Here is a 16,133-nt window from a genome sequence, read left to right as displayed (position 1 = left end):
CTGAGCCAGTAGAACAACCTCGCAGCAGAAGCAGCAAACGAGATCTGGGTACCTAGCGCCAGGCATCATGGGATATAGGGGGGCCTCGAGCCAGTAAGCAGCTCTCGAGCTTTTGAAGATGGTCGAGGATCGGCTCCGAACCCAACCATCAAGAATGAAGGCGAGATAGACAACTTAACATAAAAGGCTTCCTTTAAGAAAAAATATTAAATTATGCTGTAGAATGCCATTTATGTTGCAGTTAGAACCTGGAGGAGGTTTCTTGAAAGATTTGTATTATTTCTGTGATCAATATTCTCTCACAAGACACACACAAACTGTTTAAAAGGAAACAAATCTAAATTATTACTGTCTTACAATAGGATATAAACTACATTTTGGTATAGTTAATATGGTATCATCATGCAAAATCAGCAAAGATGATAAATATGCATAGACATTAATATGATATTAAGAATAAAGTGTATACACCATTTACACCAAACAATAACACAAATATATTCTCCAAATGAGAATATGCGTATGTGCTTTACTTAGAAAAGGACTAAGACTTTTTAGCTAAAAGAATACAATGATAGCAACAACTAAAAGAAAAAATGAAAATGGCATCTTCAGTAATGAAAAACACTCCATCCATAACACCTTTTTTTATTTTTGCACATAGGGTTGGGGTGTCATTTCAACAGTGACAATTATCTGGAGCGAAGGTTTACACCTATGGGTGGCTAGCTCCACCGTGGTAGTTTTTCCACACCACACACTTGCATGCACACTCACACCTATGGCTAGTTTAGAGAGTCCAATCCACCTACTGCATGGCTTTGAAATGTGAGTGGAAACCAGAGCACCTGCAGGAAACCCATGCTAACACATGGAGTATATGCAGACTCTGCACAGAAGGCACCGCAACCAAAAATCAAACCGGGGGGAACCTCTTGTTGTGAGGTGACAATGCTATCTGCTGTGGCACTGTGTTGCCAAACAGTACTGGTAGTTTTGATTTTACTTTCCTCTCACATGAGAAAGAGGAACCTCAGTTGCTCAAAATGTAAAACTGGAAAGGTCTCCAAAAAAAGACAGTACACAGAGTTCCAAAAGAGTAGTAATAGACTTACCAAGGTAAGTTTGTAAATGTTTATAACAGTTTTCTGTTACCATAATTGTGAAGCTGTACACAGTGTATGGAAATAGTAGTATCTCTACCTCTAGGAATATCCTAAGCCAGTTTCAGTGCTGTATTTTGTACAACTCTGAGTATTCTTTAGTCTATGTATAATTTTTTGTTTGTCTCCTGTAGCAGGGTGCTGGACTGTGGTTGAAAAAGGGCTGTTAACCAGTCCACTTATCCTATTGTTTTTATCTATTTTTAGTATAATAAAACCCCCAAATAGAGTGTGCCTAACTAGAAATGGTGCCATCACAAACAAGTGTCTCAGGCATAATCAACTTTATATCCTTTAAGAAGAGGCACCAATAAACAAGAATAATTTATCATGCTTACACAAGATGGTTTGGGTAATTCTTTAATATGATGCTCCCCATCCATTCTCCAAAGATTATTACTACCACTTCAGTGTCTGCAACAAAACACCCACAAGTGACCTGTCAATCAGCTCAGATAAACAAGTTAACATCTTTGGGTAAGCTAGAATTTAGCATGAGAGCCTGCAACAAGTTGCTGTAGCTACACAAAAATAAAGAAAATGGGGAAATCACAAATGTCGCTCTGACTCGTACAAAAAAGAAAAACAAAAAAAAATTGTAATAATTGTTTTTTTATTTTCCATTTTCTTTGGTGTTTCATCCTCTCTGATAATATAAACTGCATGCAGTGAAAACAAAACTGTAAAAAATGCACTTGCTGTCCTAACCTTGTGGAAGAATGAGGCACACCATAGTTGTATCCTGAAGCCTGTAAAATGCGCTGTATGTGGAGAAATCCATTATCAGCAGTCCAGCTGTTAGTATTTGGTAAATCCAATGTCTGGCAAGGAGTCTCTTTTTGGGTCCATGCATGGTTAGCTTTGTTTGGTTCCTTTGATTCTCTTCTTTTATTGTGAGGATCACTTGGTAAGATTTGTCCAGGTAATTTGCCATTTTTTGCATAGGTGAAACAGTCTACATCAGACGGCTCACAAAATTCATTTTTAGAGCTTGTGATAATTCTGTCTGTCTTTTCAAATTCTGACTCAAAGTCTAGCTGACGGCGAGGACCAGATTTATTTGTTGACAGGTAGATATATGTAAAATCTGCTGGAGTATGGACAGGTTTTACATTTTGAACACCTTTTGTCTCCTCGTCTTGCACTGCTTTAATGATCTGAATGAGTTGGAACAAGCGTATGCGGTCATGCATATCAGCAATGCCCAATCTGGAATAATCATTCATAGTCAGTTTGGCAAGTTCTTGTGCTCTCAGCAACCCCATAGCAGTGAAGGAAGGATAGTATTGCTCTAGCCCAGCTTCGCATAGACATTCATAAAGGCATGATGCCATCTTCATTTAAGATTCTGGAAAAAATAATATTTTATGATAAATATCAGTTTTATTAATTTCCATATGCATTTTTTGTGAACATGCAATAAAACTAATGTCCATATAAAAGTAGGTAAAGCTGATGATGCAGGAAGGTTTATCTCAAGTAAATAACTGATGCCAAAATCATGGACTGAAACTAAATATCAAAAATGCATCATTGTGTCCTTTGGGAAGCCATCTATGCTAGAGAACTACCACATTGACAATACACCCATAAGAGCTGACCCAGTTGTTTGGGATTTGGGAACATTTGTGGACAATGACCAACTTTTGATTAACATGTGTCTATTGTTGTAAGAAAAGTCCTTTAATATTGCACAGCTTATAAACAAAGCAATTGTTTCTAGATCTAGGGATGACATTGTCCCCCTTTAATCAGCCCTCATTAGGCAAGTTATTGAATAAAATGCTCCCTTTGGCATGCATCTGTCCAGACACATGCAACAACTGGAACGCCCACAGAGATACCTTACTAAAAGGATACAAGGCCTAAACAACATGTTCTACACCAACTCAAAGCCTTGTCACTATACTCGGTATCCTACTGACTGCTAACAGGTGACCTGGCATACAAAGCATCATCCAACTCATTACTGATGGATTTACTTCATATCAGCAAGTGAAATGGCATCATAAATACTTATTGTGATCTGGTGCTCACTAACATGGGTGATTGTTGCACCACCCCATGTGTGCAGCCCTCCCTATTGAGGTATGATCATAAATCAGTCCCATTAGAAGTAATAATAACATCTGACCCCCCATGAGCAGCAAACAGACTAAAAAACTTCCAAAGGGAATTACAACCTTATATGTGAGGGCATTAATAGCTTCATAGCCCCTGCCCTCACTGATGGCATGGACAGCTATACTGGTATTTACATAAATGCTTGTACAAGCATCTCTACAAGTGGTTTGACTCAGCAGTACCTGATAAGATCGAAACAAGATCCTCAAGAAAGAACAAACCTGCCTGGTTGACATCCACCATTAACAGGTTATACAATAAGAGAAAGAAATTGCTGTCCAAGAGCAGGAAGGAACGGTCTCTGAATTGAAAGCATTCCCTCCTCGGCTTAAACAAGCAAATAAGACACATAGTACGGCACTGTAAAGTTAACTATGAATCCAAATTAGCCTCCTTCACTAAGGATAACCATAAAGCCTTCTTTAGATACATCAGAAATCTTAAAGGAAAAACCCAGATCTGCACAGAACAAGTTGGTAATGGCAGCACACATATTGAACCGGAGAAAGAGCCAGCCTGCTAGCTGATAGGTTCAGTGAAAACTTCTCGCCCCTGTCCCCCCCACATATCCCCAAAGCTTCCCTACTATCTGCCCTCCACCTTGTATCTCCAAGGAGCATGGTGTAAACAATCTCCAAAGCCAAAAACACAGTATCTATGAGACCTGATAATATCCCAGGCTGTGTTCTAAATGGATTAAAACAGGAACTAGTTGGGTACTCATTTTAACCACAGTCTGAGCACTGGTTTTGTACCTGATGAATGGAAAACAGCAGCCGTCATTCTGTTACATAAAGGAGGTGCCTCCACAGACCCCTGGGAACTATAGACCCATAAGCCTGACCAGCGTCATCTGCAAAGCTATAGAAGGAGTAATCATGGTCCTTATCAAAAAGTTATATGAGGCCTCCAAATGCTTGACCTGACCCAGTTTGGCTTTGTTAAAGGGAGATCCTGCCTCTTGAACTTCATGGACTTCTTTGTGACAGTCACCAAGGCCCTGGACGAAGGCATATCTGTGCATATGGCCTACCTGGACCTGACCAAGGCCTCTGACACTATTCCCCACTCATGTATCATTGTTAAACTCACCCAGCTGGAGATCAATGTGAATAAAACTTAGTAAGGAATATTTTAGAAGACTTAAATTAATCCTGAAAATAGCATTGACATCTAGGAACAAAATTCAAGCTATAAACCAATTTGCACTTCCTATCCTAACTTACAGTTTTGGAGTGAATGACTGGCCCCAAAACACGTTGGATAGATTAGACAGTAAAACAAGAAGGATGCTTCATGCTCACTAAATGATTTATAAAAATCAGTGCATACCAAAGGAGGTACGGGCCTCCTTGAAAATGATTACATGTATAGAGCTGTACTCCTCCCTCATCAGGTCAATAATTGAGTACAATGCTCCGTTTGGTATGTACCTCTCCAAACACCTGCACCAGCTGTAAAGGCCACAGAAATATCTCACAAAGAGAATCCATGGCCTCCAACACCTGTCCTATGTGGTCAGGCTCAAATCACTATCACTCTACTAGGTATCGTACAGATTGCTTAGAGGTGATCTGTGTCTCGCCTACAAGGCAATCCCTACCCTACTAGAGATGTTCCATATCTATAAGTCTAACTCCTCGCTCATTATCTGCTCAAAAGGTGTAAATCTAATATGCAACATTAACAAAACCTGCTGGAGAGACAGTTTGTCTCCCAGAGGCTGCCCCATCTCTGGAATAGACTTCCCATACATGTCAAACAGAGTATGTCGCTGACTCTCTTCAAGCTCAACCTTGATGAGTGGGTGGAAACGCACAAATTTGTCCCAGGGGTTCCCCTGTGTCCATCATTGACAGGGGCGACAGGTGCTGACTGAGGTTTCTTTTTGGGGGGATAAACTCTTGGCTAGGCTTGTAAGGCCCCAGGGCCATTAGGTAACCTCCCGTGATCCTATGAATTGTGGGACTGCACACAAATCTGCTGACCTCACAAGACTCAATTGTAGTGAAAGTTTTGAAACATGAGAAGAATAAATCTAAGATGACTTCCCCTGCTTATTCTAGAAGCATATCGGCGTCACGCAGGAATGGAAATCAAACCAGAAGTAGATAAAAATCAGGCAGCAACTGAATATAATGTAAAGGATCAGATGAGAAGGCTAGAAAGATCCATGCTTGGCATACAGGCATTGTCAGACCCCACTCTGATGGACCTCCTGCATATCCACAAAACAAACAGTACCAGAATTACCCATTCTAAAGACTTAAGCCTTGCCTGTGATATAAACAGGATCTGCTGTAGAGATAGGTACAGGATCTGCTGTACAGATAGGTACAGCATGTATCACATAGACTGCCCCATTTGTGGAACAGGCTCCCCATCAATGTGAAGCAGAGTTCCTCCCTAATCCTATTCAGTTACAATTTGGACAATTGGATGGGAAACTGGAAATTCATCCCTGGTTGGCACCTATGTCTCTGATGCAAACAGGTAACCTGTAAATGGTTCATCTCCCAGGCCCATGCTTACACTTATCAAGGGTATCAGAATTAGTCAAAGATTTGGGATGCATGGCTAGGCTTAAAAAGGCCCTTGTGGTCGTTAGCCTAGTAAACACCTATGACCCTATGTGGAAAATGCATAATATAGTTGCAAGTATAGAAAACTTCTGGAAGAACCTCATGTTGATCAGGATCAAACACAGGAATGATTAAGGAGAGGTGAAGTCAAATTAAAAGATGAAAGATTAATATTGGAGGCCCAAGATAGTGGGCTACATACACGTTGGTTTACAAAGACCATTGAACATGTGGGAGAAACAGAGAAATATAGGTTCTGTAAAACAGAATTGGAAACAGATGCACACCCTGTTGCTTGTTGTGACATACTAATGGCAGAACAATTGTATACTGAAACGCACAATAATGTGGCAAGACTGTTGCACTGGGGATTGTACAAACATTATGGTGCTGAAGTGGCTGATGATGACATCTACAAAACATGGGATCACCCATTACCAACAGTTCACAAGACAGATGTGAAAAAAACAGATACAGTGGTCCATGAAAAGAAGACAAAAGTAGCATTGATCATTGAAATTGCTACACCTAGTGACTACAGTGTCTTGTGTACAGAGAGACACAAAGTCATAAAATATCAAGATTTGCAGGCAGAAATGACAGCAATGTGGAAGAAAGATACCCAAACACTTCCAATAGTAGAAAGGAGCAATGGGTCTTATAAAAAAGAATCTAAAATTATATGTAGATATGTTAGCAATATATGTAACTCCATACAAATTGCAGAAGGTGTCATTACTGGGCATATTGCGGGGGCTGCGAAGAGCACTTTTGGCTGACATCAAAGATTGAAACAATACTAATTTCATGAACTTTAATCGTACTTTGACTTAGGAATGGGGTCCATCCCCATCATGATATTAGAAACCCAAAACATTTGGAGAAAATATAAAAAAAATAAAAACGGATCATCCCGTATATTGTCAGGTGGGTTGCAAATTGGCTTAGCGATATAACACACAAATTCAAAATAGGTGACTCTACCTCTACCAGCAGACCCGTAACCAGTGGCTTTTCACAGGGATCTGTGATGGGGCCCCTACTGTTTGGAATCTACTTCTCAGATGTACAGGCTAAAACAAAAGGCTTATAGCTGACAAACTTTGCTGATGATTTCAAACTGGGTGCAGTCACCAAATCCCCAAACAATGCCAAAAACTTATGAGAGAGATTTAAACAGACAAACAACTGCTGCCAAAGTCACAGGCTAAAACTCAATGTGAAAAAATGCATTATCATCCCCTTCAGCAAGGGTGACATCCCTGCAGACTACCTCATTAATAACAACACCCTAACATTGCAATCAGTGGTGAGAAATTTGGGCACACAGGTTGATAGCAATCTTTCCTTTGACCACCACATCTCCACAGTGGTAAGAAAGGCTTTCTGCATCACCCACCTCATAACTAAGGGCACTGCATCCTGAAGAAGAGGTTATAACTCCCCTGCACTCCTCACTCATCAGGCCCATAATAGAGTACAATGCTATCTTTGGTATGTACCTTACCAGGCACCTGCAGCAAATGGAAAGACCTCAAAAGGTTTCTTACAGAGAAACAGAAAAAGTCTATCAAGCTGGCCAGAGAGATGTTGGGAAACTGCCCGTCCATGACAGCACCCCACTCTCTCTTTCATCATTCCTTCTTTCCTTATCTGTCTTCAACAGGGTGCAAGGGGGCAGTATAAGTGAAACAGTGTGATGCTCAGCCTAAAAAAAAAAAAAAAAAGTAAACCAAGATTCAACTCAAACAGAAGAACACATTCTCAGGCTTAGCTACTTACAGCAAAAACACCACACTTAGCTTTCCTGACTTGGTGCTATAGGAATTCTTCTCACAGAATAATTAGCCTAACCTGATCAGGTCCTTTACAACAAATTACACTGTTTCTGGGTACTTACCTTCTTGGTGGCCCTGCCTTGCTCCCCTACCCTAACCCCAATTCTCACTCAGCCCTCTTACTCTTCATTTACTCTTTTCATAATTTACCATTACCCAAACAACAGAGTATTACTTTTGAACCAGTCACAGCAGTCCTATTCTCTCTACCATAGGAAACCATGCCATCCAAATTTACAGTCTACCAAAGCCTACACGCTAACATTGAACAATCAAGCTACTTGTGCTGCTAATTCTATAACCCTATACTAGAAACTCCAGCAATCCCAAAAGCAGCAACCCATAGTTTTAAGACTACAGACTCTTCCAACTAGTTAATCTAACCATAATACCACATTATCTTCCTAAACAAATTAAAGTCTTCTCATTTCTATCCCCAGCTACCCATCAAATTTCTAGTCATACTCTTAACATCTCCACCCCTACCATACTCCATTCCATAAAGTTACACTTCTTGAAATAACTCTCATCCATATTACCTTACTGTATTTCTAGTAGTTACACCGTACTTCTAACCTATACTTCTTCACCATATTTCTAATCTATACATTCTTCACCACAGCTATGCTTCTAACGTTCTTACTCTCTTCGCTCTTAATGTTACTTGCCCACTTCACCACTTAACCACTCAATCTTCCATTACCTTCTTTCATACCCTAGCAGGCAACATTCCCCTGCAGACTCCTACCCCACTGACCATCTAATTATCACTCTTATATGCTCAAACTACATACTCTTTAAAACCAAAATATTTACAACTAAATCCTAAAAAAAATTGAAATATCCAAAATGCCAAAACAACTCCAGCTTACTTCTACTACTCTAGCCTCACATAATACACAAACAGAATGTGGGGATGTCTACCCAAACACAGGCCCAAATGTTGTTATAACTTATTCACCAGCAGAACATGATTCTACACGCAGTTAAAACTTAAAGAGACCCCCTCCAATAATGACTTCTTAAAACTACTTAACCTAGATCTCCAGACTCTTTCCTACCTTCGGGTTATAATAAGTTTGGACTAGATTGGGAAAGCCGAAGAGCAGGCAGTATAGCAGTAATGCATAAAAACAATCACCAGTTTCACTTGTACTCTTGTACAAAAATAACATCCTTAAGTTTAGCAATGCAGAAATACTAATTGCCCAACTTCAACTAAACCCAAACAAATCTATGTATATAATACATATATGTGTATGTATATGTATACATACACACACACATATATATATATATATATATATATATATATATATATATATAGCAATTTTAGATATCCCCACAAACAAACCCACACTACACCCGAAGACATTCTAAACTAGTTATCAAAGCATTAAACAAGAAATTCTCATTCTTGGTGATGTTAATATAAATTGGGATGCACTGCATACCTCCATCAACTATTACCTCAATATTTATAATTTCTCCCAACTCTTGGACTGGACACTTACTACCACACTCAATACAATTACGCATGCTCTCTACCCGACTCTCAAGTGATCACCACCCCATCTATATCATTAGAAAATATAAACAGACAAGATACATTTTCATCACTATAAACTAGTTATAAACCTCATTAAAACCAGTGCAGACTCTTCCTCCAGTTCCTTACATCAGGTCAACTGGCACTGCTTAAAATGTCTACCCCTAAATGAATCCACTAGCAGCTTTAGCAAGATCTTCTTAAACTTACTTAATGAACGTGCACCACTTAGGAAAATGTGCAGAAAATCTTGATCTGCAGGCTGGCTTCTTTAAGGTTTCTTTTTTATTTTTTTTGGGCGGGGGGGGGGGGTGGATGGATAAACACTTGGCTAGCCTTGTAAGGGCCCCAGGGTCATTAGCCTAGTAATCTCCTATGATCCTATGACCAACTCACATCACTAAACAAATCATTAGACTTAAAGGCAAAGACTGAAAAATCTGTCAGAATAACAAAACTCTTCCCGAGTGACAGACTTACCATATTCTATGGGACCAAGTAAATGTCCTTGTAAAACAGGATGAAAAGAGCTACTATGTATACATTTAGAACAGTTCCCAGAGTAATCCAAAAACTTTCTTGTCCACTAGCAATAACCTCCTTCACCCAGGCAGAAAAACCCAACCTAGTCCTGTACCAAATGACAGTGATAACACAATAGCAAACTCATTTAACTCCTACTTGAACAACACAACATCAATTACCTCAACATAACATCAATTATCTCAAAGTCTTGTCACGCTTTTCAGTATGAACCAGACTACTGACAGGCAACTTTAGCCTTGCAAATGTGTAACTGGTATGACAGAAAAGTCTGTTGAAGCTCTATATGCAAGTTAAATGATATCACAACTCTCTTTTGCAAAACAAATGGAACATGTTGGATGGATAGTTTTGTATCACAAAGAATGCTGCTGCTATGGAAAAATGTTCTGCTCCTTAAAAAGCAAAGTACTTCTTGTACTCTACTCAAATGTTGCTTGGATAAATGGATGGGTAACTGCAAATTCAGCCCCAGTTTAGCACACCATGTCCCTCACGGATAGGGGAAACATGTAAATGTCCCAACATTTCCTTGTCTGGTCTATCTCACACAGTATCAGTGGCTCAACAGGTAGTGCAGTTACCTTTGGTGCAGAAAGCCGTGGATTCTATTCCCACTTTGGGAGACCGGATTAATTTTCAAATTGCTGGCACTACAGTACAGTATTAGGGGGTGCTCCACTCTTAAGTGTGCCATGCTTCAGATAAGACATTAAACCAAAGTCCCATCTGCTTAAGTTGGTGTTAGCTCAGGTGGGTGTAAAAGATCTCATAACATTTATTGAAAAGAGTAAGGGAAGTCCCTTGTTGCTGTGGTCAAATTTCCCCTAGTAGTATAATACCATCTAGGGTCTCCCCTGAAGTTAGACTACTGGCATAGTGGAACTAACCTGATCAACAAAAAAAGATAAATAAATAAAATAATATTACTGGGTTATATGTATGCAAAATAAATGAGCTAAAAACTACCATGGGAATGTAAGGCCAGGTCTCTTAAGATCCTCACAGATAAATAGCCTACTAAGTACCTATGAACACAGCAACCACACTAAGTAAATCCACATGTTCTCAACCATGCTATGATCAACCTGAAAATTTCATCTCAAGCAATAACCTTTACACTAAGAATCATCCCTACTGTATGCATCAAAAGACTACTACATAATCTGGTTAACTACTCTAGCAGCTGATAAAATCCCAGCAGACTACATCAAACTAGCAGCTCAGGCTTTAGCATTTCCAGTCTCCATCCTCATAAATACATGTATTACAGAGTCACATGTTCCTGCAATATGGAAGTGATCATACAGTGTACCACTACATAAGGGAGGAAACTCTACTGAACTAGGTCTCTACCAACCCATAGCCATACTTCCTCCTCACTCATAAATTCCTGGAGAGCTGTGTGCAACACTCAAATCCTCCAATATCTATTCAACACAAATAATCTCCTTTCACCTACCCTAGTTGTAGCCCACACCATAGCACTACTACTGCTCTACTATCATTTCTAGGCAATGTCAACTAACACTGTAATGGTGGCTGACTAGTCCTAGCTATGTTTGGACCTCTACAAGGTATTCAGTACTATTCCACACTCAAAACTGATTCAAACCCTTGCAGACCATAATTTACTGCATTCAACATTATTATTGAAGAACTACTTAAGTAATCTCACCAAAGCAGTATTTTGTCCCCTCCCAGTCTCTACAAGTGTCCCCCCAAGGGTCTATTCTTGGACCTTTGCTATTCAACATACACATAAATAACCTTCACACTGTCTGATCTTCATCACGATGATTCAATATGCTGATGATGCTACAAGTCATTTGTACCACCCACTCGTTGGAACAGCTACAGTCTATTGCTCAGGAATCCTACTTGGCAGAAGAACAGTGAACAGAAAATCCTCACCTTATACTTAATGGTGACAAAACTAAACTGATGCTCTACTTCTCTAAAACCAGTTCCCTAAGCTGAAATAGTTTATTTCCTCTGCTCAAAACATTGAACTTGACAAGGTTTCCAACGCTATGCTTCTTGGTGTAATAACTGATAAACTCAGGTTTTACATTCATTTAAGTGATATCATTAAAAAATTTCACCAAAAGCTTGAAGACCTAAACACAACAAATCCACTTCTCACTGGCCTAGGTCATAAATCTTCTGCATAAGTTTATCTCCTACCAGTAGACAGTCCTATATGCTGCCACTATCCTTACTAACCTACACAATGGCCTCCTAGGAAAACTGTTACAATAAACTCTCAGTTAACCAGCACCCACGGGGATTGGTAGATGCCGGATAAGTGTAGTTTCTGCTTGCTTGAGAGTTACTATTAAAAATAGGCCTGAGTAATACTTTACTCTATGCTATTTGTTTGGTTTGACTTGTTCTCAGGTTGGGGATAGAGGGAATTTATTCCTATCTTCCTTTTTATGATGATGTGATAGTCAATAAGGACATCACCATATGGGCTAACCAGAAACCCTGGCTTACAAGTGGGGTGTATAAGCTTCTGAGAGCACTCAATGTTGCCTTTAAGTCAGGGGATAAGGTTATAAGGCCCTTAGGTTAGCCAAGAGAATTTAAATAAAGGTGTGAGAGATGCCAAATGTGCCTATGGAAAGAAAATTCAGAGTCACTTGACAGACCTAAAAGACTCCAGACATCTGTGGCAAGGAATTCAATCTATAACAGACTGCAGGCCCTCATCTTCTCAAATGTGATGACAGTGCAATGACAGCACTGAATTTCTCAACAAGCTCAACATATATATTTTAGCCGGTGTGAGGAAAAGAACACTACTACAGCATCAAAAGTCCTTATCAACCAGGACAATGAAGTGCTCTGTCTCAACCCAGCTGATGTTTGGAGGGCCTTACACAGGGTAAACCCAAGGAAAGCATCTGGACCTGACAACATTCTGGGGTAGGTACTCAGGGACTGTGCTGATCAACTGACAAACATCCTCACTGATATATTTAACACCTCTGAGTCAGGCCATCGTACCCAAATATTTTAAAAACACAACTATCATACCATTTGCCAAGAAGTCTCCGCCAACAAGCCTCAATGACTACCACCCCATAGCTCTCATCTACACTATAATGAAGTGCTTTGAAAGACTGGTCAAGGACTACATAACAGCAAGACTTCCTGCAACTTTTGATCCACTCCAATTTGTATACTGATCTAATCACTCCAGGGTAGATGCTAAATCATTGACACTTCATGCATCTCTGGCCCACCTGGAAAACAAAAACTGCTATGTGTGTTTGCTATTCATAGACTTCAGCTCTGCTTTCAACCCAGCCATCCCCCAGAATCTGATAAAGAAACTGGTTCAACTGGATATCAGCACCCCACTGTGCAACTGGATACTAGACTTCCTCATAGACAGACCCCAGACAGTATGCATTGGCAAGAACACCTCTGAGAGCATCATTATCATCACTGGGGTACCACAGGGTTGTGTCTTGAGCCCCTTGCTGTTCACGTTGCTGACCCATGACTACATCGCCAGGTACAGTTCGAATCGCATAATTAAGTTTGCAGATGACAAAACAGTTGTGGGTCTCATCAACAATGATGATGAAACAGCCTGCCAACAGGAGGTTAACCAACTGATTGTGTGGTGCGACAACAATAACCTGGTCCTAAATGTAAAGAAGACCAAGGAGATAATTGTTGACTTCAGAAGGAAACATGGAGTGCACCCTCCACTCACAATCCACAGAGAAATAGTGGAGAGGTTAAAAAGCACCATGTTCTTAGGGGTATATATTGCAGAGGACTTGTCATGGTCCATAAACACAAATTCCACTGTCAAGTGGGCACAACAGCATGTCCATTTTCTGTGAAGAATGAGAACAGCAAACCTTCCACCTCCTGTTTTAACGACCTTCGACAGGGGCACTATAGAAAGCATCTTGTCAAATAAGTCTTTCGGTATGGTATGGAGACTGCTCTGCTTCGGATTGGAAGTCTCTCCAAAGGGTGGTGAAAGTGGCTGAGAAAATTATTAGGACCATTCTTCCATCTATTCAGGACCTATACTTGTCTCAGTGTCTCAGAAGAGCCACTAAAATAGTCAGGGACTTCACTCACCCTACACATGGACTGTTTTCCTTCCCATCATCTGGCAAGTGCTATTGCAATATGCAGTGCAAAACTGCCAGATTCAGTAAGAAACTTCTTTCCACAGGCAATTAAGACTACTCATTTCTACTAATAACATGCATGATGATGGCCATCAGGTGTAGTAGATAACTATGTTGATGAAAACTCATATTTTTTGTGCAATAACTCAAATGCTACTCTCAACTCATATTTGGTGCAATAAACCAACTGATGCAAAACTAGCCTTCTTGTGCAATACTGATAACTGTTGGAATTCTGTGCAATAATGTACTGTTTAGACTCAAATATTTTGGCTGTTATGTCTGTAATGGTTTGCTGTGATGTAGTAATGTTTGCTGTAATGCTTCTTGTGATGTTTTGCACATTAAGTCCGGAGAAACATAATTTTGTTCGGTTTGCACTGTTGTGTGGTCTGAATGATAATAAAGTTTACTTTGACTACTCACAAAAATAAACTGGATAGAATTCTCAACTATTTTAAATTCCTTCTGCCAAAAACTGCTCAGTCCATACCTCATCTCCCACATCAGTGCTCTTCCCTGAATACCCTCCTTCAGGGGTATAAACCCAGCAGGTCTCTCTGTTCTAAAGATAAATTCCTGACTCGACAATCTACATCCCAGAACACTGAAAACTGTTTTTGCCATTTACTGACTGATTTGTAATGTAATATTTTTACCTCATTTTAATATGTGTTTATTATGTAATATGTGCTTTAATTTGTATGTATGTATGTCTATGTGACTACATCTATGTTACTATGTAATATTTTAGCTGGCATATCTTTTGCCGTTATCATTCTAGATCAGCTATGATCTACAGTATCATTTCTTTTGCTGTTTGTTATGGAGCTTTTCTCCTTGGGCCTCCACTGAGAAGGGGTTTTGCATGGCTCATTTGGACAATCCCAGTAAACAAATATAGTAAATAAATAAGTGGATAAATAGCAATAAATAAATAAATGGATAAATACTGAATAAACCATACTCCAAACATTGATTATTGCTAATGTCCTGAGTTTTCTCTACAGTTACTGGCTTCTGTCCCTTTCCGTCTATTAACCCTCTAACACAGGCTAACACAGAAGGTCTTTGGCTAATGAAGTTCGCAGATGACTGCAAATTAGGAGCCATAATTGAAACTCCTAACGATGTGGACATCCTACAAAAGGGCCTCACTGAGATAGATGCCTGATGTCAAAGCCATGGCCTCAAGCTCAATGCCAAAATTGCATTGTCATCCCCTTTGGTAAAAACTCTGTACCCATGAGCTACCACATAGGTGGTAGTCTACTTAACACCGAAAGTGTGATAAGAGACCTTGGGACACAGGTGGACAGTAGTCTCTCCTTTGATAATCACATTGCCACAGTAGTCAGGAAATCCTTCTACGTGGCACAACTCATCGCAAAAGATTTCTCATCGAGGAAAAAAGAGGTCATTGTTCCCCTCTACTCGTCACTCATTAGACCCATTATAGAGTACAGTGCCCCTTTTGGTATGTACCTCAACAAGACATCTACAACAACTGGAAAGGCCCCAGAAATACCTCACAAAGAGGATTACTGGCCTCAAAAGCATGCCCTACGCAAACCGTCTCAAAAAACTCCAGCTTTATTCTGTCGCATATCGCCTACTCAGAGGTGATCTCTGCCTAACATACAAAGCTATGTCAAACTCAGAGCTGTTGGACATGCTCCACTTAAAGAAATCCCAATCCCTCCGAGCTACACACTCTAGGGATCTAAACCTTGTCACCACAATAAACAGAACATGCTGGAGGGATAGATTCCTGTCCCAGAGACTTCCCATACTCTGGAACAAACTACCCATCTATATGAAACAAAGCTCCTCATTAACACTCTTCAAGAAAAATCTTGATGACTGGATGGGAAATAGGAAATTCACCCCGGGGATCACTCTGTGGCTCTGCTCGACAGGGGCACAGGAAAATAATTTTCTTGGGTGGCGAAAGCCAGGGTACCTTTTTGCTAGGCTTGTATAGGCCCTAGGACCGATAGCCTAGTACCTACCTATAAACTTACACCTCTAAAAATGAATATGCTCAGTGATTTCTAGAATTTATTAATACTAATGTTCTGGAGCAAACTGTAAAAACTACCCATTTGAGGTTCTAATATTCACTCCTTCCACTGTGCCTCAACACACATCCCCTCTTCCCTGGTTAAATT

General features: G+C 40.0%; 1 protein-coding gene across 1 annotated transcript in view; it reads right to left on the bottom strand.

The window, feature by feature from the left end:
* The window catches only part of KIF24 (kinesin family member 24), a 2,255,161-nt gene that overhangs the window by 2,060,105 nt on the left and 178,923 nt on the right, over positions 1–16,133 (bottom strand). The window contains exon 2 of the mRNA XM_044087249.1: positions 1,872–2,511. Within this exon, the coding sequence (XP_043943184.1) occupies positions 1,872–2,503 (632 nt within the window). The 5' untranslated portion in view covers positions 2,504–2,511. The remainder of the gene's footprint in view (positions 1–1,871; positions 2,512–16,133) is intronic.

The sequence above is a fragment of the Protopterus annectens genome, chromosome 1.part1 (assembly GCF_019279795.1).
Source record: "Protopterus annectens isolate FY-2018-M chromosome 1.part1, PAN1.0, whole genome shotgun sequence".
Lineage (NCBI taxonomy): Eukaryota > Metazoa > Chordata > Ceratodontiformes > Protopteridae > Protopterus > Protopterus annectens.
This window is presented reverse-complemented; position numbering and strand designations above follow the sequence as displayed.